This window comes from Dromaius novaehollandiae, chromosome 5 (genome assembly GCF_036370855.1).
Source record: "Dromaius novaehollandiae isolate bDroNov1 chromosome 5, bDroNov1.hap1, whole genome shotgun sequence".
Classification (NCBI taxonomy): Eukaryota; Metazoa; Chordata; class Aves; order Casuariiformes; family Dromaiidae; genus Dromaius; species Dromaius novaehollandiae.
The window spans coordinates 13,060,211-13,088,144 of NC_088102.1; the positions used below are offsets into that span (position 1 = coordinate 13,060,211).

General features: G+C 37.6%; 1 protein-coding gene across 3 annotated transcripts in view; it reads right to left on the minus strand.

The window, feature by feature from the left end:
* Window positions 1-3,452: 3,452 nt before the first annotated feature.
* Window positions 3,453-27,934, minus strand: part of TECPR2 (tectonin beta-propeller repeat containing 2) — a 44,157-nt gene continuing 19,675 nt past the window's right edge. For all 3 annotated transcript variants that reach the window (XM_026111318.2, XM_026111317.2, XM_026111319.2), the window contains exons 13-20: window positions 26,732-26,873; window positions 25,158-25,398; window positions 24,671-24,760; window positions 22,238-22,471; window positions 18,434-18,582; window positions 5,357-5,498; window positions 3,931-4,080; window positions 3,453-3,658 (exon numbers count right to left, since the gene is read on the minus strand). In XM_026111318.2, the coding sequence (XP_025967103.2) occupies window positions 3,501-3,658; window positions 3,931-4,080; window positions 5,357-5,498; window positions 18,434-18,582; window positions 22,238-22,471; window positions 24,671-24,760; window positions 25,158-25,398; window positions 26,732-26,873 (1,306 nt within the window). In that variant the 3' untranslated portion in view covers window positions 3,453-3,500. The remainder of the gene's footprint in view (window positions 3,659-3,930; window positions 4,081-5,356; window positions 5,499-18,433; window positions 18,583-22,237; window positions 22,472-24,670; window positions 24,761-25,157; window positions 25,399-26,731; window positions 26,874-27,934) is intronic.

The window sequence follows — 27,934 nt, forward strand, 5'->3', positions numbered from 1 at the left end:
TGAGAGAAGCAAAAAGCCATGCTAGTCTGAAATAACCCACGAACAACTTTGACACTTGACAGGGCTCATCTATTGAGGAGATAACATAGGAGAGTTCAGGAAAGTTCCCAAGAGCTCCCCCAAGAGCTGGGACTATTAAGGGGTCCAGAACTTTTGATGTCTATATATGTTTGGGGGAGGGGAGAAGGGGACAGTTTCTTGTAATGTTGCATCAAAGACAAAAAAATGTTGGAATAAATGCAACTCTGTACCTGTACAGAGAAAGCTATGTTTAGGCAATGACACAAGTCCATAATTAAATGCTTTCATTATCATTTTCATAACAATGCATCCTAATAACTATCTTACCTAAGCAATCAATGTATTTTTCTTGATGTGTTAGTGAAAAATTTGCTTTGTACCATTAACATGATACTACTACTTCTTATTGCTGTAAGACAATGAAGAACAGCTTGTTCTATATCTAGATGAATATTTTGCACCAACTCAGCACAGTCACCTGAACTTCCATAAGCTGTGACCTGGAATGGATTACTCCCGTCTAACAGCAACAGCCTGACGCTGTAAGGAGACTACAGTTTCACTGCAGAAGCCGACATAAGCAGCTGAACTGGTTTGTCAAGATAAAATGTATAATAACTAGCAAAGACATCGCCATCTGAATCTGAACAGGATTCCTACTGTTGAAAGTGGGTTAAAGTGTCAGATGTGTCAGTCAATCTCTGCTGTGTTTTCCTGTGTGAAGTTAGCAGGTCACAGCTCGATGAGGCAACAGTTGTCCCCTGGGGAAAGCAAGGCCAACGAGGTGCCTCTGAAGTAGTTACAGTTAAAGACCAGAAATACAGGAAGCCTTCCGATGAGCTCAGACACTGTAAAATACAAAGGAGAGCACAGTCACAGTGCACAGCGCCATGATCTAGCCTGCTCTGCTCAAGTATTTTCTAGCTGCAACCACACATGCAAATTCTTCACTAAAGGCTGAACTATTTAACATGCAAGTGTGATTTCTGTATACTGCATAAGGAAAGAAATATTGTTTACTTTATTACAGCAAGACCACCTTAATATGGAGCATAAGATTAATATTCAAATGTGAGAAATGTTTAACTGTCTTTGCTTGAAAGATGACTAATTTGATGGTTTGATACATGATTAAAAATATATACTTCAAAATATCCAGGGTCTTGCACTGTTATTATCATATTATCTTGGACAGTAATAGGGTGGAGGATTCATAAGCATGTTGTTCCTCAGCATCAAGACAATCTCCAGGTGAACAGAACTCTTTTGTGAACCATGTAACAGATGAGTCTTACCAGAGTAATTTATTTCTTAAAAATCTAGTTTATTGCACTTGTCTCAAAGCACAACCAAAACCAAAAATCTAAATACAGAAATAAAGTAAAAAACCCACCCTAATTTTATTAAAACTACACTAAAAAGTAGTTTGAGAAGAGCTTTTGACACCAATTTCATATTAATGACCATAGCAAGGTACATTATTATACAGTAAACAAACAGCTAGCAAGCTCAAGCCATTACTAAGATGACTTTGAAAAATGTAATACAAAAGTGTCACTATTAAATAATGCCATTGTATTTGAGCATCTGGTGTTTGGCAGGGTGAAGAAAAGTAGTCACATCCCTTCTCCAAAGTGGTTGACTCGGGAGCTGCCATAAGACACTTAAGCTGAATTTCAGCTTCTTCAGGGTCCTCAAGATACCAAGCTATGCTTGCATAAGACAGACTGGGGTTATTCCATGAGCTGATTCCATTACAATCCACTGCCAGACAGGCTAAAAAAAACCCCTCTGGGGTAATCTCCATATACGGATGAAATAGCAATGAAGCAAACATATCATCTGTAAACAGGAAACAAATCTGTCTTCCCTGTAATGCTGAAAGATCACACTGAGAACCGACAGCCAATATCATGAGTGTTACTTAAAAAAAAAAAAAAAAAAAAAAAAAAAAAAAGAAAGGAAAAAAAAAGAAAAAAAAGAGAGAGAGAGAGAGACAGACAGACAGACAGACAGACAGACAAACACAGACATAACTTGGTTCTCTTTCCACAGATTTACATCCTCACCTTGCACCACGTTTGTTCCAAGTACATGCTGAAAGAGAACAGAGGTTAAAAAGGAAACATCCTTTTCTCTATGTATTAAGTTCTCAAAACAGAAACATCCCCACATTTCAACTCCTGGCCTTTTCTGAAGCTATCTCATTTACAGTATTGGTTAGCAGCTGTTTAAACATTCTGATGATTTATAAGCTTAGAATAAACACAAAATAACTCCTCCGCCTACACACTGAACTCAAGTTCCTCTCATCTACAGTTCTATTGCTTAAAAAGATGAGGTATCTTTTAAAGAAGATTTAGAGTTTAAAGAAAAAATAAACTGCAATGATTAACTTAGGTTATTTCCAAGTTCATCACATATCTCTGCTGCAACACCTATTAAGTATAAGACACTTCAAAATTTAGCTAACATAGCTAAAAATCACAATATCATTAAGTACCTTCCCACAATATCACAAATTTTTAATGGGATATGCAGGTAATTCTATCAATTACCAGTTTTCTCCTAATACATCTAAGTTTGGTACTCAAAACAATTTGAGTCCACATGTTAAAGCACTGGCTGGAGGCACAAATATAGCGCAACAGGTATTATGAAAGCTGCCTTGTACATTGCTGCTTTGTACTACAAACCCAGCATACAACTTCTTCCTATTCCAACGTGGGACTTACCCCTCAGAAAACCATCAGCTTCCTGATGGCTATGTGAAATGGGCAAAAATCCCCCCAGTATTAGGTGGAATCCAAACTTCTCACTTGTGAACAAAGCCAAGTTATGAACCAAACTTCTGGAAACACAAGGTTAGTATAGCCTTGCAGATACTTAAGTGGAAATGGATCAAACTAAGCTCATTTCAACACCAATGCTGTGTAATCAAGATGTTCTGAGATCCTACTAAGAAATGCTTTGCCATATTTTGTTCCATGCTGCAAGGGAAATATCATTCTAAAAACATACAATAGTCAAAGAGCATTCCCATCAGTTTGGAGTTCCAAGTACAAGAAGAAATTGAGAAATAGTTTGTGTTTCTGCTGTAGAGAAATATTTAATGTAACAGAATTCCTTCTCAAAAGAAATACATGTATTAGTGTGCATGCTGTTGTAAAATAGTCACTTTCATTGCTAATAAGATTAAGTTAAGAGTTATATTTCCAAAGGAGCTGCTACAGTAGTACGGTATAACAATTGCAGTATGCCACACCTAAAGAGTCTCCAAAAAAATACTGGAACAGACATCTGAAATCACAGTTTGGGGGCTATTTAACAGGTCAGTTTTTCCAATACAAAAGTGCTAATATCACAGGTCCAATACGAGTGGCTTTTAGATCCCAACATTCTGTACGTACATTACAGGAATTCAGTGTGTCTTTTCTTTTTTTTTTTTTTTCCCCACCGCTTCACATGCTTGGGACACTTCATATCACTTCCCATTCATCTTCAAAATCATCAGGATGAAGCAAAACGGAAGTGTCATTATTTTTCTGCAAGTTATGGGAATGGCTAAAGGTCTTGGTGAGGCGCTGGAGAAGGGATCCTGAAGGACTGATCGCCCACAGTTCATCTAGAGGGGTCACTGCAAAGCATAATTATCCATCTTTTAATTAAGGCAGTAGGCTTCAAAACGTTAAATGATATTCAGATTACTTTTTTCTAATTGTGCCAAGAAAAGGTTATTACTAATACAACAAAAGTACCCTGGTGAAACTCTCATGGTCAATCAAGCACTTAGTGCTCAAATTGATCATAAACAGGGAGAGAGATGTAATCTATCAGGCAGAAGGCAAAGCAGACATCACGAAAATCAGTCCACAAATATTTTGGATTGCCATGCAGAACCAAACTTGCCTGTTAAGCGTGACACATTCCCAGGAATCTTCTTCCAGTAGTCTCCGGCTGGATTCTTGTCAGTAACACCGTATCGACGAGCTACATCCCCATTTGGACAGCGTGCCCAAACTGTTCTGGTACTTATAGCCAGCTGACAAGCCTGCAGCCCTAAAGATAATCAGACATGAAGAGGGAATAAGGACATGCTTTCTTATACATTAAACAAACTTGCAGGAAAGTTTAGTAAGAGAAGACAGCAAGACTAAAATACTTTTATATAATCCTATATTAATACTAGAGAAGAACTTTCCATTATAAAAGGCACAAAGAAATACCTTGCTTTCCAGATGGCCTTCTAAGAAAGGACTGGCAAAGAGACAGCTTAGGACTACACTTCCCCTTACGCTGAGTTTAAGGGAGTTGAATAGAGTATATGCTATTAGAATCTGAGCTTCCAGTCCTGCATGAGGAGGATATTGGAAAGCAGATTCCCAAAGTGCAGCCTGCAGGCCACTTGCAGCACATGAAGCATTTGTGAACAAAAAGGCTTTTTAATTGCAGACTTCGTAGACCTCACATCTATTGACCTTAAGGATATTGCAGTGTGGGTACATGTGTTATGTGACCACAGCCACCAGCACCAATCAGAGGATCTGCACAAACACAACTTCTGGAAACCCCACTTGGGGTCTCTTGGCTTCTCTTACTGTGCAGGGAATGATCTGATACTTAGTTACTTTTTTTTAGACAAATTAAAGTTATAGCATTATAGACATTATGGATGTGTATAATTTTTTCTGCTTTCTTCTGAAGAAGAGGGTCTTCTGCAACTGAAATGCCATACATTTCAGCAGTGAAACACCTTTAGAAAGCACCCAGCACCGATACACAGTTATTTAGAAAGAGATAAATAAAATACATTTTTAGTTACAGGCAAGGCAAAATGTTATTATCTAATCTGGAATGCATCCAGCATGCAGGATTAACAGAAATGTGCAAAATAGGATTAGATTTTTGTTAGCCACATCTGGACAGGACCTCCATTTTGTGTCACTTTTAAGTACAAAATTTTCCAAAGCACAGTACTCTTCTATTGCTTAGGAACACTGCTTTAGTACTAAGTGAGAGGGAACTATACCACCTAATTCAGTGGCAGCAGCCTGAAATAATACACAGTGGAAGCTCACCCAAAAATCAGATTTCTCTTCAGATAACTACCCACCCACCACTTGTAAGTTAAAAAAAAAAAAAAAAGTCCTCTTTAAAAGATAACCCATTATCAAATACTTTACTGTGTTCCTACTAAGTAATCATATTTGATTGCTGTGAATAATATCTGATTTAAACATTGCAATAGTTCACTACCCAATTTAAAAATCAAATAACAGAATAAAAGACTGAGAATATGGCAGAAAGCACAATGAATTAATGTATTAATTTTTACCTGGTACATGTTCCCAGTCAGTGCCTACTGGCATTTCATCTGTAATTCCAATTCGTACATGGACATTCCATTTGCTATCAATTGCCCATAACATCTGATCATTTGGACTTGAATGAATGCTGACCAAGTTGATTCCTACTGGCTATAAAAATTAAGCACAGCATTTAAACTTTGTACTACTGTATCTTTGAATACAAAACACTTCTTCCTCACAGAAGTATGCAAAATAAGTAAAATATTTACCAGAGACTAAAGATGGGAAAAAACTTGACTAATTTTATCATTGTGGAAAATGGGTAATTTTGCATAGAGTCAGCCTCTTCCTTAACAAAAAAGGAATGATGTGGAATTTTGAGTAGATGCCACTTGCAGTTACTGGTAAAGATATTCATATTTAACTTTCAGCATCTGAGTACAATATTTCTGAACATATATTAATATATTTGCTTAAGCATTGTTACACCAACCAGGTACACTTTCAACTGCAAGTTGAAGAGAGAACTCTGAAATGCATGAAGTGCAGTATTTTCCTACCGCCTAACTGAAAGTTTTCTTAACATACCTAAATTTGCCCTATATTACTAAAGATATACAAACTGCACATTTTTAAGGTCTAAGGGTCTCATCTTTGCAGTGATATGGCGACCTGCCTTCTTCCCTGTATTCCATTCTACAGGAATATGACCTTGGAACTCTAAGACCATTGTAGTAGGGGAGCTGTAACATTTGCAGGAGAATACCTACAATATTAGTTACTGGCAAGCCTAAGTGAAATATTCTTCCCATTCTGTTCCCAGACAAGGCTTATTCTGTCAGCTTCTATGGACATTTGTCTTAACTATTGTCCAAAAATCCACGTAACTGGCCACAATGTTTCACAAACATCATAAAGGTGACAACTCTGTAGCAAAACTATCAGCCAACAGATTTGCAAATATTCTGAAAAATATGTACTTTGAAAAAAATATATACAGATAAGAACAAGAGAGATATTTTGCACCATGTCACCTTAAAGTTGCACTGAACAAAATGGTAAGATGCTCTAAAATACGGCATCATCTTGAAAGACTACGCCATCGGAGAAAGACTGAATTCCTGGCTTTAGTCTCACAGGCATAAGCTGAATTTTCAGTATGATCATACTAGAGCAAACACTTCATGCTTATGGATTCCCAGGCTTATACATGATCTACACACATTCATGAGCTCACAGCCCAGTGCCTGATGCGCCTTCTGTACACGTGCAATTACCTGCTTTGTTTCTGCCTTTAAAATTCTGGCCCTGATGTGGGGCTTACCCAACTACAACGGAGCTTGACTTGCATCTCCAAATTAACGCCAACTATTTAGGCTGTATGGCCTTTGACAGACTGCCTTCTCATGTTTGTACTGCCACTATGTACTTGCCCTTCACTGGAAACTTGAGACTGACAGGGCCTTGAAGAAGTGCTTGCCTCTGGTCACAGTAAATTCCCAATGGCTGCAGTCTGAACAGTTACAATAAGCAGTAAGACAATAAGCAGTAAGGCTTTTTTTTTTTTTTTTTTTTTTGGAAGTGCATTGGCTACATAAGAAGTGCTTAGCTACTTTCAGATTGCTATTTGGCTGTATAACAAACTACAGTAGTACAAACAAGCATAAAGCCCGTCTATCATACTCCATCACTGGGGGAGTCACAGGGTGGGAAGGAAATGACTCTCACCTCTGGTCTTGTTGCCTCTTCACTGAAAGCAATGCTCATCCTTGGCCCTGTTCCTGTTTTTCCCCTCCCTTTTCTATTTGGCTCTTTCCACAGCTGCTTTGGCCCTGACTCCTTCCTACTTCACCCTACTCATCTCCCCATACCATGGTCACGTGTTGCTTCCAGTTTCACCACACCTCTCCCATAATTCTGCCATTGTAGTCCCACACTTCTAAGTAAAGGAGCTGTGCAATTAATAGGCTGTGCAGACTGAATTACTGCACATAACAGATCTTTGCATTTTTATCAGCTTAACTCCTCCCTTTTCCCCACAATGCTTCTCTACTACAGCAACTTCTTCAGACTTAGGAACTTTCTGCCCCTCTTCCCCTGTCTTCTTTATACCATGAGTCACCAGTACATCCATGCTCCTACTCCCCAGTACACTTCACATTCTACTACAGTCCTTCACAACCTGTGACAGAGAGCATGGTGTGACCCTTGTTACTGAATTGTTGGGGTTTGTACCCCTTGCTCCCCACTTCTCCATGTCGAGATCCCATTCCCCTCCTCTTCAACCATTTGCCTAGAAAAGAATTCCCTTAGGAAGAACTGCAGGAGTATTTCCAATCAGAAGGACCTGTTGAGTGCTTACACCAGGTACCTAAGCCTGTGCGTTACTGCAGGATTATAGATAGCAGAAGAGAAGAAAGCAGATAAAATACTTCAAAGGAGTAATTGCATGAAGGGAGTTGTATGATGCCACAGCTAGACAGCTTCTTATACCAAAGCAGGCTCAGGCAAAATTAGAGCAGTTACCTCTGCCCAAATCCACAGTCCTAAGATATCTAAGAAACAGCTGGAAATTATCAAGTTCAAAGTAAGATTTCTACAAGCTTGCCCAAAAGTTCTTCTCATTCATTGTTTTTCCAGGTAAGTTCCTGTCTCCTCCTGAAGTTTTGCTGCTTCTCTGGGTGTTTCACTTTTGGCTTCTCTTCCTTTCTCAAGCTACTTAGCTCTTTCTGATAGACTGCCTGCCATCAGCCATACAATCCTCCCATTCACTCTCATTATACAGGATCCAGGCAAGACACTCATGGCAGCGTCCAATGCTCTTAACAGAAAACACCCCACTACACTGCAACTTTCTGCCTCATGTGAAACACACAGTAAAGGACATGATTGACAGGACAGCTAATGAAATGATTATATACAGTAGCTTTTGGAACAAAGCAGTGACAAAGCACTGGGAAGCAAGTAAAGGTAATTCTTAAAGCCTGTTGCAGAGGTTTTAAATACGTTAGGTGGGTATCCAGAAAGCATAAAGTCCTCTATGACAAGATGTTCTCAGGTCTCTCACAGTAGGTGAATACAACTGATTTACAATTTTCTTGACTTGACATCATGTACCCCTTTTGGAACAATCATACTGGAAACATCTCAGACACCCTTCATTTTCAGTAAGTTTTAATTACCATAAATGGACTTAATTTTATTATCTATGTCACAATAAACAGAACTCTACAGATGCACTTAAAGATTAAATGGAGTTTTCTTATAGCAGTAAAGAGACATCTGAGCAAGTCAATAAATCTGCTTATCACATTTCAAAAATAACTCGTTTCAGCAACAGGCTTTTCTCAGCTGGTTTAGCTTCCAATAGCAATCACATACCTTGACTGTGAAGTGTCAGATGTTTAATTTACTGAAAAGTTTTGAATTGTAAAGATTAATATCAGTCTCAGCCTTCCTCACCAGCAGGCAACAGGCCAAACTGTTCATAGGTTTATCCATGATATTTATCACTGCGAGAGCTGAACGTTGGATATAATAGCATTCGCTTAACACTAGTAACTAAATTTACTGAAGCCTAAGGCCTCACACCACTGAACTTTTCCCAAATTTGTTTGAGCCAATTCGAACAAGGAGGGAACAAGGAGATAAGAAAGTAACAAAACAGCATCAACAGTGATCAGCAAGTACCATAACTCCACCTGGAGACAACAGGGAAACCAGCCAGGAGCAAAGAAGCTACTACTTGTCGAGCAGTCACTGGTGCAACAAATCCCAGAATGGACAAAGAACCTCACCCGTAGGGGTATAAATACCCAGGGAATTTTCCGTTCAGGGGTCCCTCAGAGGAGGCACCCAGCTCGAGCTGTAATACTAATAAAATCATCTTACAAAGAACTATTTTGTATCTTTTGGATAAAGCGGAAACCTAGAGTCAAACCCTGTTAAGGACACTGGATTGAACAGTTTCCCTAATGCAGAACTTGTTAGGGAATACCAATATGAAATATTAACTCAGTGTTATCCGACTGGAGGAAAAAAACAAACAAACAAACAAAAAAACCACACCACTGTTTTCCTTTTACATGTGGGGCAACCCAGGAAATTTTTCAACTCGGAAAAACTCCAGAGAGCCTGTTTTAGCCAAGAACAGAACCCAGATCCTCGTGTCCTCTGGTCTTGCACCTTAACTACAAGATCTCTAGTCATCTTCTATCAACCAGTATTGTGGACTCCCACTATGACCATGTGCTGCAATACGTGCCAACTGCATACTTTTCAACATTTAAAACTGCATATGAAGAATTGTGAATATTTATGCGTATTGTCTGCTACAAATAAGAACACTGAAAAATATTTTGTTTGCTCGCATCCAAGAGTTTGAAGAAAAACCAACGCTGACAGAATGAAGCAAATTTGAAGGAAGCGCCTAACTGACCAACTCAAATATCAGGAAATAGTGTCTGTGCTAAATATATTTAAGTTATCACCTTGCCCATTAGCTTTATAATGCTATGCAAGTCACTTACATTCTTTCTGCAAACCATAGAGAAATAAGCTTCAGTATAAGAATTTTGTATAAGCAAAGGAATCAAAATCCAATGTAGATCTAAAGCAAGCCATTTTCCCCCAAACTACTTCAGCCACAGCTGAACCCAAACCACACTGGCTCAACTTCCTCATCAACAGGGACAGGCAGCGCACACACACACACACACACACACACACACCCTCAAAAGCATCAGAACATTTTCCACATCACTTTTCAGAACAGTAGAGAGTTCATGCATCAGCAGACCTCCACTATCTTTTCTGCTCCAAATATCCAGGATGAGGAAGACTAAACATAATATTCTCAGCCTGTTCAAGCCCTATGCTTTTCATAATGATTGGTGGCAACAAGCAGCATGAATGTTCTCCTCACCTTCTAGAGATAAATCAGAAATACCTTCAGCTCTTCCAGGCCAGTCTGTAAGAAATGTCAAATCAGACAGATTTCTCACATTGTAGAGCAGTACCCATAGATCAGGCTTTCCTGATTATTTTGATGGCTAGCAGACATACAGAGCCTCTAACTAGAGGGACCCTCTAACATGGACCTATTTGCACATTATTTTCCAAATTCCATTTGAAAGAAGGTAATAAGCACTTTCAGCATTACAGACATCAGGAAAGCACGAGGAGCAGCTTAAGATCAGCACTGATCAGAATGAATGCTTTGCACTCAATTTCAGGAGCAGAACAAACGACAAGTTTGCTAAATTAAGTGTCCCCTTTTCCTTTGCAGAAAAGTTCAAGACAAAATAGAAGAGCAGGAAAGATTATGAATATATGTTTAGTCTTCTTGGAAGCCTCATGTTTTTCAGGAACATTGCCATAAGATTGTCAGAGAAAGATTATTATTTATTGACTGAAAAATTGGAGCACCATTTTCTCAGAAGCCTCTGAATTACAACATGACTCTCTCCACCACTTTTTGCCTTTGGAGAATAAATGGTCTTAGTTTGATACCTTCAGTCTATAGCTAGCACAATTAGGAAGAGAAGTCAAAAAGCAAGGAGTAAATTTTCTTGACTTCTCCTTTGTCCATACCGTATTTTTTAATTCCAAGCACTTCTCTCACAGAAATATGCAAAAGACTATAACATATGGCTTCAAATCCTAGAAAGGTCATTCCAAACCCATGTGACTGTTCAATACGATAAATCTCAACAGATCCATAAAGTACTTTCAGAATATTTAGTACAACTGGTCCTGACAAGCAATTACAGAAACTTTAATGTAATTATTTTAAAGACTGTTCAAACTACAGGCCTTCTCTGTTGGCTTGCCCAAATATCTTCCATTCACACCCTCTTATATCTAAGATTATGAACTATTTATAATTTTAGGTAATTACATGCTATCCTATGCGATAGTTTATAACTACCGCTACAGGTGTTTTTTAATAAGATCATAAAAAGCTAAACTATTAAGATGAGAATGACTGTTTTTAGAAAACCGTACATTAAGTACACACTATATGCAAGAACTTCCCATGACACAGAACACAATTCAGTATGAGGCAATAAAAAGCTTGTATAAGCGAGGCTCTGCATAACAAGGACTTTTGTTTTTTAAGCTTAAGTTAGTTTTAACGAGCAATAGTAGCACACCCACTCATGCATTCTGTCCCAGAAAGGTGCAGCTCTAGTTTTCGAAACTGGGATGCCCTACCAAGGAAAGTAAAGTATTTTTGTGAGGGGGGGAAAAAACATGCAATTTCAAATTCAGCATCAGCTCTGCTATAGGCTCTATAGGTCACTAAACTGTTGTTTTTCTGCTATTTTGTTTTTTAATGTTGGTCCGTGTTAAAGATGCAGTTTGAAAATGCCACACACAGTTGACAGTAACAGAAATACACATTTCACTACTGCATTGGCTTGTTTTATGATTAAACACATAAATAAGTTACAATTCACTTACATAACAAAAGAAAAACCCATAAAACACAAATCCAAGAACTCTCGAAAAAAATCAACAAGCGTTGACCAATTCTGAAAAGTTACAGCCTGTCAGAGTTCAAAATACATCCTGTAAAGCCACTGAAATCCTGGAAATGCCCTCAGGATATAATAAATACTTCTCACCTTAGAGAGTGCTAAAACCCTGGACTGAGTAGGTAAAACATCAGCCCCCAAGATACCAGGCTACACAACACATTACACTACTAGATAGAAACAACAGCATTCCAGGGGTCAGGGATCAGAAATCAGGTCATTTCCTCCTGATAGATGGTCCAGTTACTAGACAATATAGTCCAGCTTCCCCTCGCTCACCTGCTGCTTAGCTCCGTTGGACTCTGATTCAGCAGAGAGGGTAGAAGGTTAGGGCCAGGCAGTTCAGAAGGGCCATCTGAGCAGCAGAGAGCCCAGCACTCGGCCCTCCACCTTCAGGGAGGCAGCTGATCTCTAAGCTGGAGACAGGGTGACTCCTTACTCAGCATAGGCTTTTTGGATCAGCTTCTGGTGGTTAACTAGTTCTCTTTACTGACTTTACTCTCCAAGTCTTGCACCTGCCTTTAGTGCCCCAAATTATTCTACGATAACTAAATGCCTAATTAGGAAACTGTCAGCTGAGTGCCCTGAAACCATCCAACTATGTCCAGCCTCCCACAGCTTTTAGAACCAGAGAGACTTAAGTTCAGTCACACGAAAAACAAGAAGCAGCCTCCTCCAACCATAACCCAGAAACTGCAGATGTAGCTTTAATGAAAAAAATTTAATTTATACTAGCACAAATAGTTTTTTATGCCTCTCTCTCAAAATCACTTTTCAAGGACTCTTATTCATTGCTTACTTCAGGATATGCCTGCCTTTAAGAACATGAACTATTCCACTGAAATCAAGGCACATGCTTGCTGAATCAAGAGTGGTATTACCTGTATTACTCCTGAATTTTTACACCCTTACCTGTACGTTTTTAAATACAAGAATCATTGGGATTTGAGAGGTTCTCAGAATTACAGCTTTAGTTATTTTATTTACCCTACTGAAGGTTAAATATGTTTCTTAATCTCTGAAAAAATAATTAAATGACTATATAACTGTGTCTTAGCTGACAGAAATATGGGCAAATTGGAAGAGTCCAGGTTTGAAGATGTTATTAGTCCTGAATAAATGAATGTGTGAGAGTGGAAGGTTCTCCCTCACCACAATTTCTGCTTTCAGTGTTAGTCTCGTCAAAAAATACACTACCAAGATTGTATTTTTAAATGGAACATATGGAAGGTTCAGCTACTCAGTTTTTTTGGGCTTATCTCACTTTGGACACCCTTTTTGTGATCTGAAACTTCTGGTGCTGGTAACAATTGCTATCAAATGCGACAGGCTACACGTACACTTCTGAACATGACGATAGCAATGCCTTAAAACAAATACTAGAAGGCTAAAACTCCTATGCAGAAAAACACAGGGAAATGTACTGACATCAGTTTTCCTAGCTAGCAACAAAAGGCAAGACAATAAGCACTGAACTGGGCAATGAAATCAGAGTGAAAGCGCTTTAGTAAAAGTGCTGGAAGTGTACTTTTCATCACCTAAAATATCTTTTATGTAAGTTACAATTTCTTAAGAAAGGCATCATGTCTGTGAAGTACAGTACACATCTGAAACTAGATATTACAGCATTCTAAACCAGCTAAACAAAATATTGCAGCAGGAGCTTTGACCTCCTATACTTATTTGTGACTCACCTAGATACAGCTGCTCTGAATACTGCCAAAGATTGTTTTTCTCTACATCTTATTGGAAACAGAAGTCCTCCAGGAAAATCCCCTCCCTCACTAATGTCTTCAGGAGGCCTCACATAACTAAGGGTATATGGAACAAGAGACTAGCTAATCTGGTCTGTAGATAACCTGAAGGGTCTGTAGATAACCTGAAGGGTTAATGAGTGTATTGCCTCTCCAATCTAAACAGAATTGATTTAGTAAAAGGTATTTCTCCTCTTACATATGTTGCCTTAGCACTCCGAAGCAGAGCTCACAAAGACATCTGTGCACTAGTCAAGTAAAGCAAGCTATTCTGTACCAGCAAAAACAATCGGACTTGAAATGAACAGTCATGTGGATTAGGCACCAGAGGAAACAATTTTCTATGGCAAATACTTTCAAGACATGGATGATTCTGAAGTAAAAATTACAATGCATCCTCAACAGAATAATTCTTCCCCCTGCCAATCAGCTTTGATTTTGGCACCTACCAGAAAAAATGCAGTGACAAAATTTGATCTTGAAGAACACTCACCTCTTCCTACAATTATCACTTGACATAAAACTCAGCTTAATAATATTGGGAACCTACCTCACCAAAAAGTGCAAAGGCAAGGCAGGGAAAAAAGTCTTCAGATTTGCATTAAGTTTTCCATAAGATAAGCAGAACTTTGAGGAGAGGAAAGGCAACAAAGGAAATGACAACCATTTTTAATGAGTCACCAGTCATCCATAAGTCACAACCAATCTCCTTACACTAGAAGTAGATTAAGAAAAAGGAAAGTATTGAAAAGAAATCTAGTGTGTTTTGATTTTGCAGACTTAGAGAGATTTCAAGTGTCACTAACTACCTGCTGCTTCTTAGTTTTAAGAACTTTCGAAACACAGTGCAAGTGTGAACAGACCACAGTTTTCTGCTGTTCTTTCATTGTTTGTGTGTAAAAAAAAGTTGTCCCTCCTAGAACAGTAAGAATTCTAACCATCTTCTATTAGCTATGATATCATGCTTAAAATACAAAGAGACATAGATTAGGCTGCTTATGGGAAGAGTAGTAAAATCAGAAGTTTCTCCAACTTGAAATGCCCAAGTTACAAGAAATTTTATGGCAAACTATGCTAAGCAGTTCTCTTTTGCTGACCCAAGTAATTACACAGAACAAACAGAAGGTTTATACAGTGGCCAAATAGCAAACATCTCATTAAATAAATCCCTTCCTCTCGATGGTGATGATAAATCACATGGATATTTACATAAACTTCTTATAAAATAAAGATAGCTTTTTCAACCCTGTTCACTCCATGAAGTTTGGGTTGTAAAAGAGCACAGAGCAGCAATTAAGAAAAGTGAAGTTAATAAAACATGTAATCGATTTTTAGAGCAAGACTGATTGTTTACAAACAATAGATGACTAGTGACTCACTAGAAATAGTTGTCTTGATCTTTGTTTCCTTTAATCCCCTTAAATAAAGTTTTGCTCAAGTCTGATCTTATAGATCACTTAATGTAAGTCTGAGAAGATGGTTCTTAAGGCCAGTTTTAAGTAGCACCTGTAGCAAGTAAGCATTTCTCAAAATCAGATTTTGCCACTGCAACTTTTTCAGTAGGTGCGAAAAATCCAAGCTGAAATGTAGAAAGAGTTCTTTTGAAAAAAGCATTCAGCATTTAGGGATCTTTTAAAGCAATTTTTCAGTTGAAGATGATTTTTAACTTAAATAATCACCAAATTAGTTTTATTAAGTATATTAATTTTTATATTTTATTTTTAATCATTTCTTTAGGACAGAAATCTGAAAAGCACACACATTTTATAAAAGCTATATACATAATATTTATATGGCTTGATCATTCTTTGGAATGAAATATAATATACATTGAGACACGCTACAGCATATAATAGTTTTGTATTGTATATTAACAATGGAATGAAAAACACTGCCTGTTTTCTGGACTAGAATCATTTCAGAGACTTTGATCAGCTCTGTCAATGTCCTTAAAGCAGCTTCCAAAAAGCTGCTTAACTACAAAAATATTTTGACTTTTAGACTGCAGAACAGAATGGCTGAAGTGCAGAAAGTGTCTACATATCAACTGCTACTGTTCAAAATATTGTAATGAACATATCAGCCACTTTTAAAATATTGGATAAAATAAAGGAGAAGGGGGACGGTACAGAACACAATGCAATTTTTACTATGCAGAGACACTGCAATCATGAGTAACAAGGAAGAGTAACAAATGAGAATGGTTTTAATCTAGATAACATCTCTCATTAGATTCACCTTTCTTAAGAATCAAAGACTGAACCTATATTAGTTGACTTCAACATAAAAGTCTAAATGAAACTATTGTCTCTGAATACACTTGTGAAGTTATGCAATGCTAGATGCTGTGCAATTGCAGTACTCCTTTAACAAGTTACACTGTTAAAGCAGAGTCTGTAGCTACTCACAAGCTTCTCACGAGTCATGAGATCTGGGATATGGCAAGTCATATTGGTTTTGACATTCACTAGGGAATGAAATTTTAAACCAGCTACAGATATTATGTGATTTGAGAATGCTTGTGTATCTGAAGCAACTGAAAGGCAGTTTTGATTTCCTTCTTCAAACAGAAAGGACTGAATCATTCACAAATATTTTTTATAATACTTCTGTTGCACCAAAGATACAGGGATGCAGCATAAACAGTGTCAAAGCAAATTAAGGGACAGATAACAGTAAGGAGCTGCTAATAATAACCTGATGCTCTTCATTGAATAGTTCACTTCTCAGCCATTGTCTGTTACATCTGTTGACCAAACACTAAGTTAGTATTTGGAAGTCATTTTAAAAGCTCAGGTATTTCTTATTTTGCACTCAACCTTTGCAAGAGCTTGAATAGTTGCTCCTTCAATACGTTAATAATGACTTCATTCAATGGGCTGGAATAATCTCAGACAAGCATGCAACCCATGAGTTTCCGTCTTCTCTGCAAGCCATGTTTGAACTCTTGCCCCTTCATACTGACTCCCTAAATTTGCAAAGTTGGCAGTTGTCAAAACAACAGTAAAGAGAATGACATTGCTCTGAGTCTCAGAAAGTTATAATTTCAGAAGGCAACATCATCCAGCTTCCTTGGTAAGACATAGCAAATACTGATTTCAACATGGTCCAGTTAAAGACTTTCTACATAAGGAAGTCACTGCAAAATAATGAAGCAGAAGACACCCTGACTTTTTGCAAACATCCTTGCATTGAGCAGTTTAATCAACTTCTGCAAAGGAGTAGAGAATCCAGTCAGTACCAGCAAAATAGTATTAGTGTAGTGAAACAGCTATTTCAGGCTATTTTCCTGGATAAACAAGGCATCAGTAACAGCTTATAAGATGATACTAAACATTTAATTCTCAGAGTGGACTCAGGTAAGTGGAATACATGGTGTAATACAATAAAACACAACCCTTAAGGAAGGGCACCATCACCAATATCTTTAGTCTCCTCTTCCTGCTGCCCTGCCCCCTGTTAGCAAGCAAATTTGTCCATTACAGATCACATCAGAAAGATCCACCTGCAGCACACAAAGAATGAGCGGTGCAACCTATCCCTTGCTGTAGTCATTGCTCAAGTGATATTGGTACTTTTTTTTTTAACCAGGCTGTTCTGCTATTATACAAAACAAGCTGCTGTTTCTCCAGCTCTGATTCACCACATTCCAAACACAAAAGGATTAGTCTATCCAGTGGGGTGCTAACTGATGGGATGAAAATTTGCAGATTCATTTCCCTGCTTCCCTACCCTTCTTTGCTGCTACATGCTAAGATTAGCAGAAGGAGCTAATAATTGGCTGTTAAGAGATAAGCAGAACTGAAATGGAATGATGTAAAAACAAACAAACTATTGCAAGCCCACTGTCAGAGATTTACTTTTATTTCTTAATATGACCTTTCAAAAGTTCCATATGTTTCAAAATCTTCAAGAGAAGTTCTGTAACATTGTAAAGTGTAAATCAAGTATGCAAACACATCCAGTGCTACTATCCTGGATCAGAAGACAGTTCAAGTGATTTCATGCCAAGGAACAAAGAATGAAATCAGTAGTCAGAGGTCATTTCTATTACAGCTGTCCCAACCCATGACACAGAAATTACACTCATTTTATCGTTTAACTTGCAAAGCATTAGAGCAACAATGAAAGCAAACACTGAGGTTTAAGGAGGAATTAACGAAGCCAGATACTGGAGAAACATTCTGTCTGTTCTCTTACATTCAGAGAAGATGCTCCTAGGATAGCCTAGGAGGCTTCTTTCCACTCTGATCCTCTCAGCAGGTAAGTAGAAAGGATATCAAATAGGCCCGTTCCAGGAACAAGGGAGGAGCAGAGCTGCATTTGTACTGCACACTTACTAACCACTGGATGATAAGCAAAGTCCCTGAATAGGCACAGCACCTTGGCAAGAATCCCAGATTCACAAGGGTGAGGATAAAGGAAAAGGGAGGGAGACATTTCAGTGCAATTCCCTCTGCTTTGTACTGTTTGCCAGTCTAGCCTCTCGGCTGGCATACAAGCAGGTATTCAGTATACGGTTCAAGCCTGCCATCTATTACATGCCTATAAAGCTGCTGTGTTATTAGAAGTCTACAAGTGTAAGCTTTCATTAAGGATAGAGAGAAAAAACTTCTGAGTTTTGCAAAAATTAAGCAAAATTACTTTTTTTAAGAAATAAGTTCTGTTGAATTTGAAGACAAGCAGCAAAATTTTAAGTTACACATGCTAAAATCCACCCCTGTTGTTTTCCCTAGGTGTTAAAATTCTTCCCTTTCAAAGGCATAGAACTAAACCACTGCATTATAAAGAATTACAATCAACATTTTACCTGTATGGGTGGCTCAATCATTATCCACGCAGGAAGCATCAAACTTGGGTTAAGAGGTTGAGTTCCTACACGGAAATAAATGCCACCACTGGTGTCACAGGCCCAAACATGCTGATTTCCACATGCCAAGCTGATCAGCTTTACAGCACCTATTGACAAAGAGACTATTAGCAATTTGGCTTTTTTCTCATAAGTTAGCCAATAATGACCACTTTTATTTAAACTTGATCATATTAAATTCATTTTAAATACAGTCACATAAAAGTTATTAATAGTTAATATGACTTGAGAGGAAAAAAACCACCGGATACACAAATAAAACCAAGAGCTTGTGTATGTGAGGTATTTTTCCTTCTGATCTAAAAATAAATGTTTTAGTCATAAGATCCTGTCATTTATAAAGCACATTAAAAATTATGCTATTAAAATAACTGAATTCAAGCAGGGGAAAAACTCTGTGACAAATGTTACCAGTGCCTAGACAAAATTTCACATGACCTAATGTGAACTTTTCTCTATAGCTGATCACGCTTATAGAATTTTAATGGTGTCCATCTATAAATACATTCAGCAATGAACATTCCCAATGCTACCAGCACTTTAAAAAAACGAGAGCATACGGATTAACATTTCAATGCTAACATACCATCATTACATCTGTAAATAAGAGCGCTGATTTTCACATGGATTTATATTCAACACTATACGTATTTATTATGCCTACCTCAAAACTGCAGCAATATTTTAACCCTAAGTTAGCAAGCGAAAACAAAGCTCCCAAATGAGTATATTTTAGAATTTATTTTATTCTTTTTGCATACCCAATCACAGCCATGAATTTTGCTATTAAAAGGTATAGGTTTGCAAAGGTAGTAAAAAAGCATACCTGATACTTTAGACTAAAATGAACTTCTAGGTAAGTGCTAACTTGAACTCTTACTCTTTCATACTCATTTAAAAATAGCCATGAGATGTAATGCATTTAACATTTTATTTTTCCTCTCCCAGTGTTGGGACAACACAATGCCAAGCAATGGAAAACATGTTATACAAAAAAGAGAGACCCAACCAGTACAGATATACTACAGAAGGAATGCTCCGGTCAGATGCCAAGCTAAGGACTAAAAATAGGCTTAGCTGGTTATTGAACATGCCAGTGCTGCTTGGGATATCCCATTCTTGCTAACAGTCTTCTCTTCAGTGATGTGAAATCTAGCAACAAGTCTTGGTAAAGTGCATCATACAGAGCATTCCTGAAAGAGGGGATGCAATTTAATTCCACAGACAGCAGGTTTAAAGCTTTTATTTCTGCAGAAGGCAGTATTCCCCGCCATTAAGACCTGTTTGGGGACAGAACAGGAGACAACAGGGCCACTCAACTTTATCTTTTAGTTAATTATAATAGTAAACAGATTTCCTCATTAACCAAAGTTATCTAACTCTCTGATTCAAAGGAATTTGAATTAACTTACCTCACCTCAAAACTCCCTTTTATTTAGCAGCTCCTTAAACAACAAAACTATACACAAAAACTTCTATTGCTTGGGATAAGAATCTAGAATGTAACTTTCTATTGCAGGTAGCGGTTTGATATTCAGCTACAAAGTCAAAGTTTTAAATAAAACCTTATTATTCCTTGTAACAAAGTACAACTAGTAGTAATGGCCTTGTCACATGATGTCTCAGCTGTTGAAACCTGATCCAAATAAGTCTCAGAGCACTCAAACATGGAATCACATATCACCTACTCTGCATAGCTGATATTATTTACGTCTACAGTACAATTTGATATTCAAAAACGCAGCCCTTATGTAAATGTTTTGGGCTCCCACTTACTGTTTTTACCTCAGGAGAAGGTCATGCATTCATCCACTGATTAGAAAAAGTAGTGTGATTCAGAGACACGGTTTATTGTTGAAACCTACCGGTCATTCTACTGTGTTTAGAAACCTTGATACAGATAGTGAAACTCTAATCAAAATAATTTACTAGATACTACTGCCAGTACATAGCGTAAAGGCAAGAGGAAGATATCACCAGCATATTATGAGTACTTCAACATTAATGCTGGCAACCCATTCACTTCCATAATAGAATCCTGAATTTCTTTTTACAGCAACTTGCTCATTTTTTACCAGACAATTGACAGTCTTAATGTTTCAGGAGTAAAGTTAAACGTACACTTGAACAGCAACAATGGTTCTCCAATTTCTTCAGCTGCACTATAGCAAATAAAGGGCCTAATATTACAACCATGGATATGCGCTATCCTGTCAGCAGTGATCTACCAAATGCATTTAACTGAAGGAAAACAGCCCAAAAATGTTCATGCTTTATTATCAACGCGCAGCGACAGGTAAAGTGAGGTGTCTGAAGTATTTTCTGATCCCAGGTGTCTGCAGTACCACCAGAGGGAGCAACTAAGCTAACAGAAACAGCTGAATGCAAGGCTTGAACCCCGAACTGCCAAAGTTTATAAGCCAGAGTAATAAAATCAACTAGCACCAACTATACTGATTTCCTTTATGAATATTTGAAATTTTCAGATAAAAAATATATAATGTCAAGAAATCATTTATTCATTCAGTTTCATGGTTATTACCTAAACTGTTGGAAATCAATGGTATCCTGAGAAGAGTTTCAAGCCCTAATAAATCAGATAGGAAAGAGAGTATGGACAAGCCTATCTTACAGGTCAGTGAAGGTCAGAGACACCAACAATGGCTTAAACTACAGCAGGTTATTGATTCTGAACCAACACATCAGGTCTGGAAAATCTGGTGTATTTTCATTCTCCCTGTGCATAACTTGTAAGCAAATTATTTTTAAAGACATTGTAAAGTTTTACATACAGTATTGCAAATTGTATAATACTAAAATTGTATGTGAGATTTAAAGTTTGCCATCTATATCTGCCTCCACTTAATCCTAAAGAAAAAATAGCTTGTCTGTTCTGAGACCAATTGTGAACACTACCGTTAAAAATGGAAAAAAACTGTGAAACAGTTGAATTATTTTTTTTAAATGGTACAAGAATGGTGCATATTTTCCATTTCATTCACCTCCTCTTAAACAGGAATGCAGCTTATCATGGAGACAAAGACTAGGTAATAAACCTAGCTGCAGTATTACTAGTTAAACTGGCAAATAGCCAGATTACCCTTATCTCTGATGAGATGAGCCAAACCATGAGGATATTTTAAATGATCAAAACACTTTCAACAACTTTGGTCTTATGCCTAACCAAATAAAAAGACAAGTTAACCAGCAGCACATTCTTAACATTATGCTGAATCGTTAGATCCATATCAATCTGAACATAAGAGTGTCATCAGCTGCATTACCTATGGATGATGCAATTCTTGGAGCATAATTTTTCCTCAACAGGCTCACACACAAAATTCAGGGCCTTGTGCATGAAATGGCCCAGGATCACAATGATGGTTACACAGCTTGTAGAACAAGAGTTAGCCCAGTTAAAGTTGCTGATATATCTGTACCAGCACTGTCTCAGGTTGAACTGTCTCAGACTGACAAACTGTAAAAAGCACCTCTGCCTATAAAAATAATCACATGAACAGTGGACATGCTGTCTCCAGTAAATGGCTAAATGAAACACTGATTGAAAGCAATAGCTGTTCTTGATATTTAACAGTACTCTACAGTGATGCCCATTATTGTAAAGTACTATTTAATCCAGTAATTGTAATATTCCAGACCATAAACCAAAAATACTGCTGAAGGAAAAAATTGATCATCTGTTAAGAGAGTTAACAGATATTCAGCTCAATAAAAATGTCATACCTAGTTGAGAGAGATCCAGTTTTGTCCAGTGCATCCCCGTTGGACAGCTGGGTGAAAGTGTTCTGATAAATATCTGCCCAAGACTATCCAAGCCCCAAATGGCATCCTGGCAGGCAGAATAGTGTACCATTTCAGCCTCTGGTGGCAGCTGCACCGTAGAAGGACGAAACTGAGGATTCTGATCACTGACACAAAACAGATCCTTGCTGCTTTGGCACAGCCACAGAAAGCTTCCTATGGAAAGGACATTTCTGTTATTAAAATCATTCTTAATCTACTCTGAGAAAGATTACATATTCTGCTTCCTCTGAGAAAGTGATCAGCGCATTTGAAGACAAAACTAAACCTTCTTGAAAATCTTAAGAACATGTCCAAGTCCAAATAAGCATCCTAAGCCCTTATTTAGGCACCTAAATATTCCCCCTCAAAATGGAAAAAGTGGTAAGTGATTTCCTTTGAAGAAACTAAGATACAGGGAGAAGATGTATAATAGTCTACTGCTTATCCCTTCCCTTTCCAATCTTCTCATTTGTCCTCCTTTATCCTGAAATTGCCTTTGAAAGAATACATTCCTTTTCAGCTCTTAATCACACATTTTTGCCAATAAAGCTAGTATACTTTGTTATAATAGTTAGAAATTGCACTAAATAATGTAACAGCACAATTCCCCAACATGGTCACAATTTTGCCAATAAAGTGTGCCATTCTGCTCCAATAACTGCACCGACAGGAAAAGTAGATGGTTGGTAGAGGCATTCCAGCAAAGCATGCTCCAAAATTTGTATTATGAGTTCTGGCAGTTCACATTGGGGCAATTTAAGACCTTACTGCTCCTAAAGCACTGCCTACTTCTCTGTTGGAGATCACTCCACACCAGAGGCGGCAGAGCAAATGATATGCCTGCTGTCCAGTTATACTAGCTCACAATCCAGCTTATTAACTAAATTTACTGCTGCTTTCAAGTCGCATTAACTTGTTGGACTATAGACAGCAGCAGCTAAAGCTTCAAATCAATCATCCCCTTCAGTTTAACAGTAGCAAACAAGAAGTTTACCAGACACTCTGCACAATTCTCCCACTAGCACTACTAACTTTTCTAAAGAAAAAAAAAAAACACATAACATGCAACAGCATTGTTCTACGTCTCTGCTGAGATTAATGCTGATGCAAATCCATGTCTTAGAAAATAACTCACTGTTAAAAACACAAAAGTTCACCTCTTTTTGAAACCACGCTAAAATGCAAACAACAGGCTACTTCTATTCACAAGTGGCTGAACTTGGAGCAAATCCCAGTCAAACCATTACAAAAGTTTTTCCATTGATTTCAAAATGTACAAATAAAATGTTAAAATCCACTTTTCATTCTCTTTAAAAGAGTAAATATAACCAAGAGACAGACAGAAAGATTGGGGGTGGGGGGACACATACAGACTCAGCAGCCAGGAAGTGCAATTCCATTCCCAGTACCGTTACAATAGCATTGCACAACTTTTACCAAATTATTTTGTTTCTCTTTCCACTTCTGTAACATAATTTAATGTTCCCCTGACAAAAGGCTACAGTAAGGCTCAGCTTATTAGATAATCAGAGGCCAAAGTGAAAGACATTCAAGTGTTCCTGCTCAGGTCACCTGATTTTATTTTACATCAAACTGCAACAATCCTGTGATAATGGAAACAATTTAAAGGGCTATGAGAAGTTCTCTTTTGAGAACTTTAGTGATTCCACAAAACCACAGCTCTCTACCCTTTCTTTTAAGAACTGGCTTTTTCAGCTTTTAGCAGTTCACTTGGAACAGCAGAAGGAAAAAATTGGAAAATTCATATAGAATTTGGCACCGGTGGACAGAACTGCTACAAAACCAGGAATGTTAAACCGTAAGTGAATGGTGAAAGGGTAACTAGATACCCAAGAAGTGATTAAATGAGGAGAAATCTAGTCATGTGTAACTGGACAATCATTCTGTATTTTATGGAAAGTGCCTTGCCCCTCACACTAGGGCAATTAATCTACTACAGGACCTCTCGAACATTCAAGTTTTACCCCTTCTCTCAGACTTTGCTGGAAGACTTGGTCTTTTTCATTCCTTGGTATATACACTTTTTATATAGGCTTCTATGTTAACTACCTGGCATCTCGCCATTTGGGGGATATATAACCCCTAAATATGCCTTTGAAAAGACCAGTCAGTAAAGCCAATCAAAAAAAGCACTACATCTTTCTCCTATAGCCATTTCTTGGTGTTCTATCAATTTTTTTTTTTAAACCTCTAGTAGTTTGACAGACATGTTTTGACCTTACTTCAAATATTTAAGATCCCTATCTACAAAAAAGGCACCAAAAACCTGGCAGCATAACACCATTTAATTACTTGCACCATCCATTCCCCTCTGTTAAGTTAGATATTACATGCCTGCACTGATTCACTAACCTTCTTTGGATGAAGCTGTGGAAGCCAACACAAAAATCCATTTTGTGGCAGAAGCAGTACCACGAGGCACAATATTATTCCAGTAAGTGCCTGGAAAGAAAGAACAGAGTGACATCAGCATGAAACTTAATTTTCTATTAGAATACTTTATTATTTAGAATATTCTTCCATTTTTAAGGAAAAAAAATTAAATGTCACCTGGCCAGGATTTTCTATGTAAATCTTTCAGTAGCTGTTTTGGGGGAAGAAAACCTCCTACAACTGTTACTCATAGACAATGAATTTTTCTTTCAAAATATGTCCCTTTAAAAAGGAAAGTATTCAGACCAAATGCTAAAACAACATTAAATTTAATTTTTAAACATGGAATGGTTTGCTTGAAGCTGCTGTGACTACAACTCACCATGAATAAGTTCTGCAGTGACAGACCTGTAGTGCTGTATTTTTTTTTTTAATTTAAAAAAATTAGATGTAGAAGCACACCAACCTATTAAGTTGCCCTTTGCCACATGGAATTCATTTTTGCCTGAAGAGATCCAGACTCCGCTGCCATTAACTCCAAGGAGACTGGGCTGACACTGAAGCTGCTGCGACCAAAATGCCATTCGAAGTTTGTCGGCCACCTTCTCTACAGGTGCCTGAGCTGCTGTTGCCACTGTATGAGTTGCCTGGATTATTGTCTGGAACAGGCTGCACTGGTCAAACACTACATAATCGGTGATGCTTACCTGAAAAAAAGACGTTCTGAATAATTAGACTTCTGGGTGAACTGTGGAATCTTCCATGAACCTCCCCCCCCTTTTTTTTTTTTTGCTTTACGTACAGGAAATCTATCAGGATTTTAGAAAGGTCCGAAGTGTAAGAATGGAAAAATAAAAACTCTTCATTTTTATTAAGTAAGAGCCTTGATAATAAACCAGAACCAAATAATATTAAACATCCACGTATGACCCTCCTCCCCCCGAACAATTCACTTTGAATTCTTCATTTTAAGAAAGCCTTTTGTTTGGTGATGACTCAACATCTCTCCCCCTAAAACTTTGCAAACAAAGAAGTGAATTTTCAGTTTTCTGAAGGGAAGAGAGAAACTTGCATCATGTAGCAATTTAAATCATATAGCAAAAATCTGTATGTAATGCAGACCAATAGTGTTTTACAACAATCTCTCATGCACTTTAATTCATAAGACAAGAGGAGGCCTATATAAACAACTGCCCAAGTTTTATCATTGAGAACTAAGTTGATCATGCTCTGGGATACCTTCAGAAAGGAATGCAATGTGTGAGTGCACAAAGAAAAGGGCAGTTTGCCTATAACAAAGCCAAGCTACTCATCATGCCCATCCCAATGTATATGCATGTAAATTGGAAGTCTTAACTTTAGCAGAAGTGTATACAAATAAGTTTTCTGCATAATTATTTTTCTACACCTTTTCTCCCCACACCTATTACTACGGAAAATAAGAAAAGCTGGGGGGGGGGGGGGGGGGGGGGAAGAGTCAGGGATTCTAAATCAATGCCAGAGACTGCTTCAGTCACAGATCTTGTGGCTAAAAACAACTTGGTTACTGTAGACAAACAGCCCCACATGGTTTGATGAAGCTTCAACTCAATAGGAAAAAACAAGGTAATAAGAGCATTTCTGCAGTTGTTTATTATCTTTTCCATTCAGCTAAGGAAAAGATGGGTACTGGAAGATATGAGGAGAAGACACTGCATACAGCAGCCAGGTTTGCACACTCTGCCTAAACAGCACCTCCTGTTGCTGCTGCTAAGATTCCAAGCTAAATGTAGCATTGGTTTGACCCAGTAGATCATCTCTTCTGTTCTTGAAAACTTCTCTGATGCTACTCTGGATGTTTTTTTCCCTTTCTTTACAGCGGACATGAAAAGGGATTTCAGCCATAGCCATTCTGTGTTTTTAATACATTGAATAAAGAATACTACAACATATCAAACAGTTCTTTGAATTTAATGCTTTAGAAACTTGCGGAAAAACAGCCCAAATAATAAACCTCAGGTAAAAGACTTTAAACCGAAAGCAAAATAAAGAAATGCCTACTTGCCACCAATGATTATCATCTCCTTGCGGCTTCTTTGAAACTATACCAGTTCTGAACCACAGATTTCCATGGATATCCAAAGCCCATAATGTCTGCTGATCTCCAAGGGTTATACACACTGGTTCCAAAGCCTGCATTTCACTGGAAATGCAAACAAGCAAAAAATTAAAAGTGTTACTTCATATTTATGTCTATGGCATTTTAAACAAGTTGTTACAATGCCAACAGCAGTTGAAAATGTCTTTCAATCTCAGTGTGAACAAGCTCAAAGAAAAATTTGATTTCAAGTTGTCACAGTTATCAAATAATCCAAGTTTCATTAATTTTCATAAGTAATAACTGCTCAACACAAAAGAGAGGCCTTCAAAGATCACTTGAGATTTGAAACTCAGAAATATAATAAAGAACCAAATAACGACTGATCTGTTCAGTAAAAAAAAGAAAAAAATAGCCATGTTCTGCAAGTTTTTGATAAGGCAGCTTCACAAATACATCTCTTCCAACTTCCTTGCCCTATTCTGAGAACAGTACTAGCAGTGCAGGCACCGTAAATAGCAAACTGGACCCAACTACACAGCAAAAATAGAAGTTGACCTTGATAAATCCTGGTGTAAGTAAACCATTTTTAAGCTCAGAAAGTTAACAGGATCAGATCATTACAACAGACAGTTCTAAATAAAGAGGTAGTCAACAATGCTATTTCTTTTAGAGAACCTTCCTCATCAATCCAAAAATTCAAATATGAACTCCCTGCAATTTTAATACAAAGCCCAAGAATATTAAGTGTACCTAAAGTGTAGGTCAAGCAAATAATTTTGTTAAACAAATTGATTAAACTACATGCAAATTTCAGATTTAAACAAGATACTGAACACCTCCTTAGACTTTGAGAGCCAAATACAAGGTGGGGAGGTAACACAGGTTAAAGATTTTCACATTAGGATGTTCAGTAGAGAATAAAGTCATACAACTGCAAGAAGTAGACTTTCTTCCTATATTCACTTCAGGCTGACATCACTGGTGACAATATTTCTAGATACTCAAAACCAGCAGTAAACACTTGGTGCTTTTAGCTTTATCACAAACTAACTCCTCGGAGCATAGGATCAGCTACAAAGCTAAATACCAATTACCCAGAATATCTTTAAAAATCTGTGATTGGGATATATGAAAGCATTATCCAACTGTGTATGGATGACCGT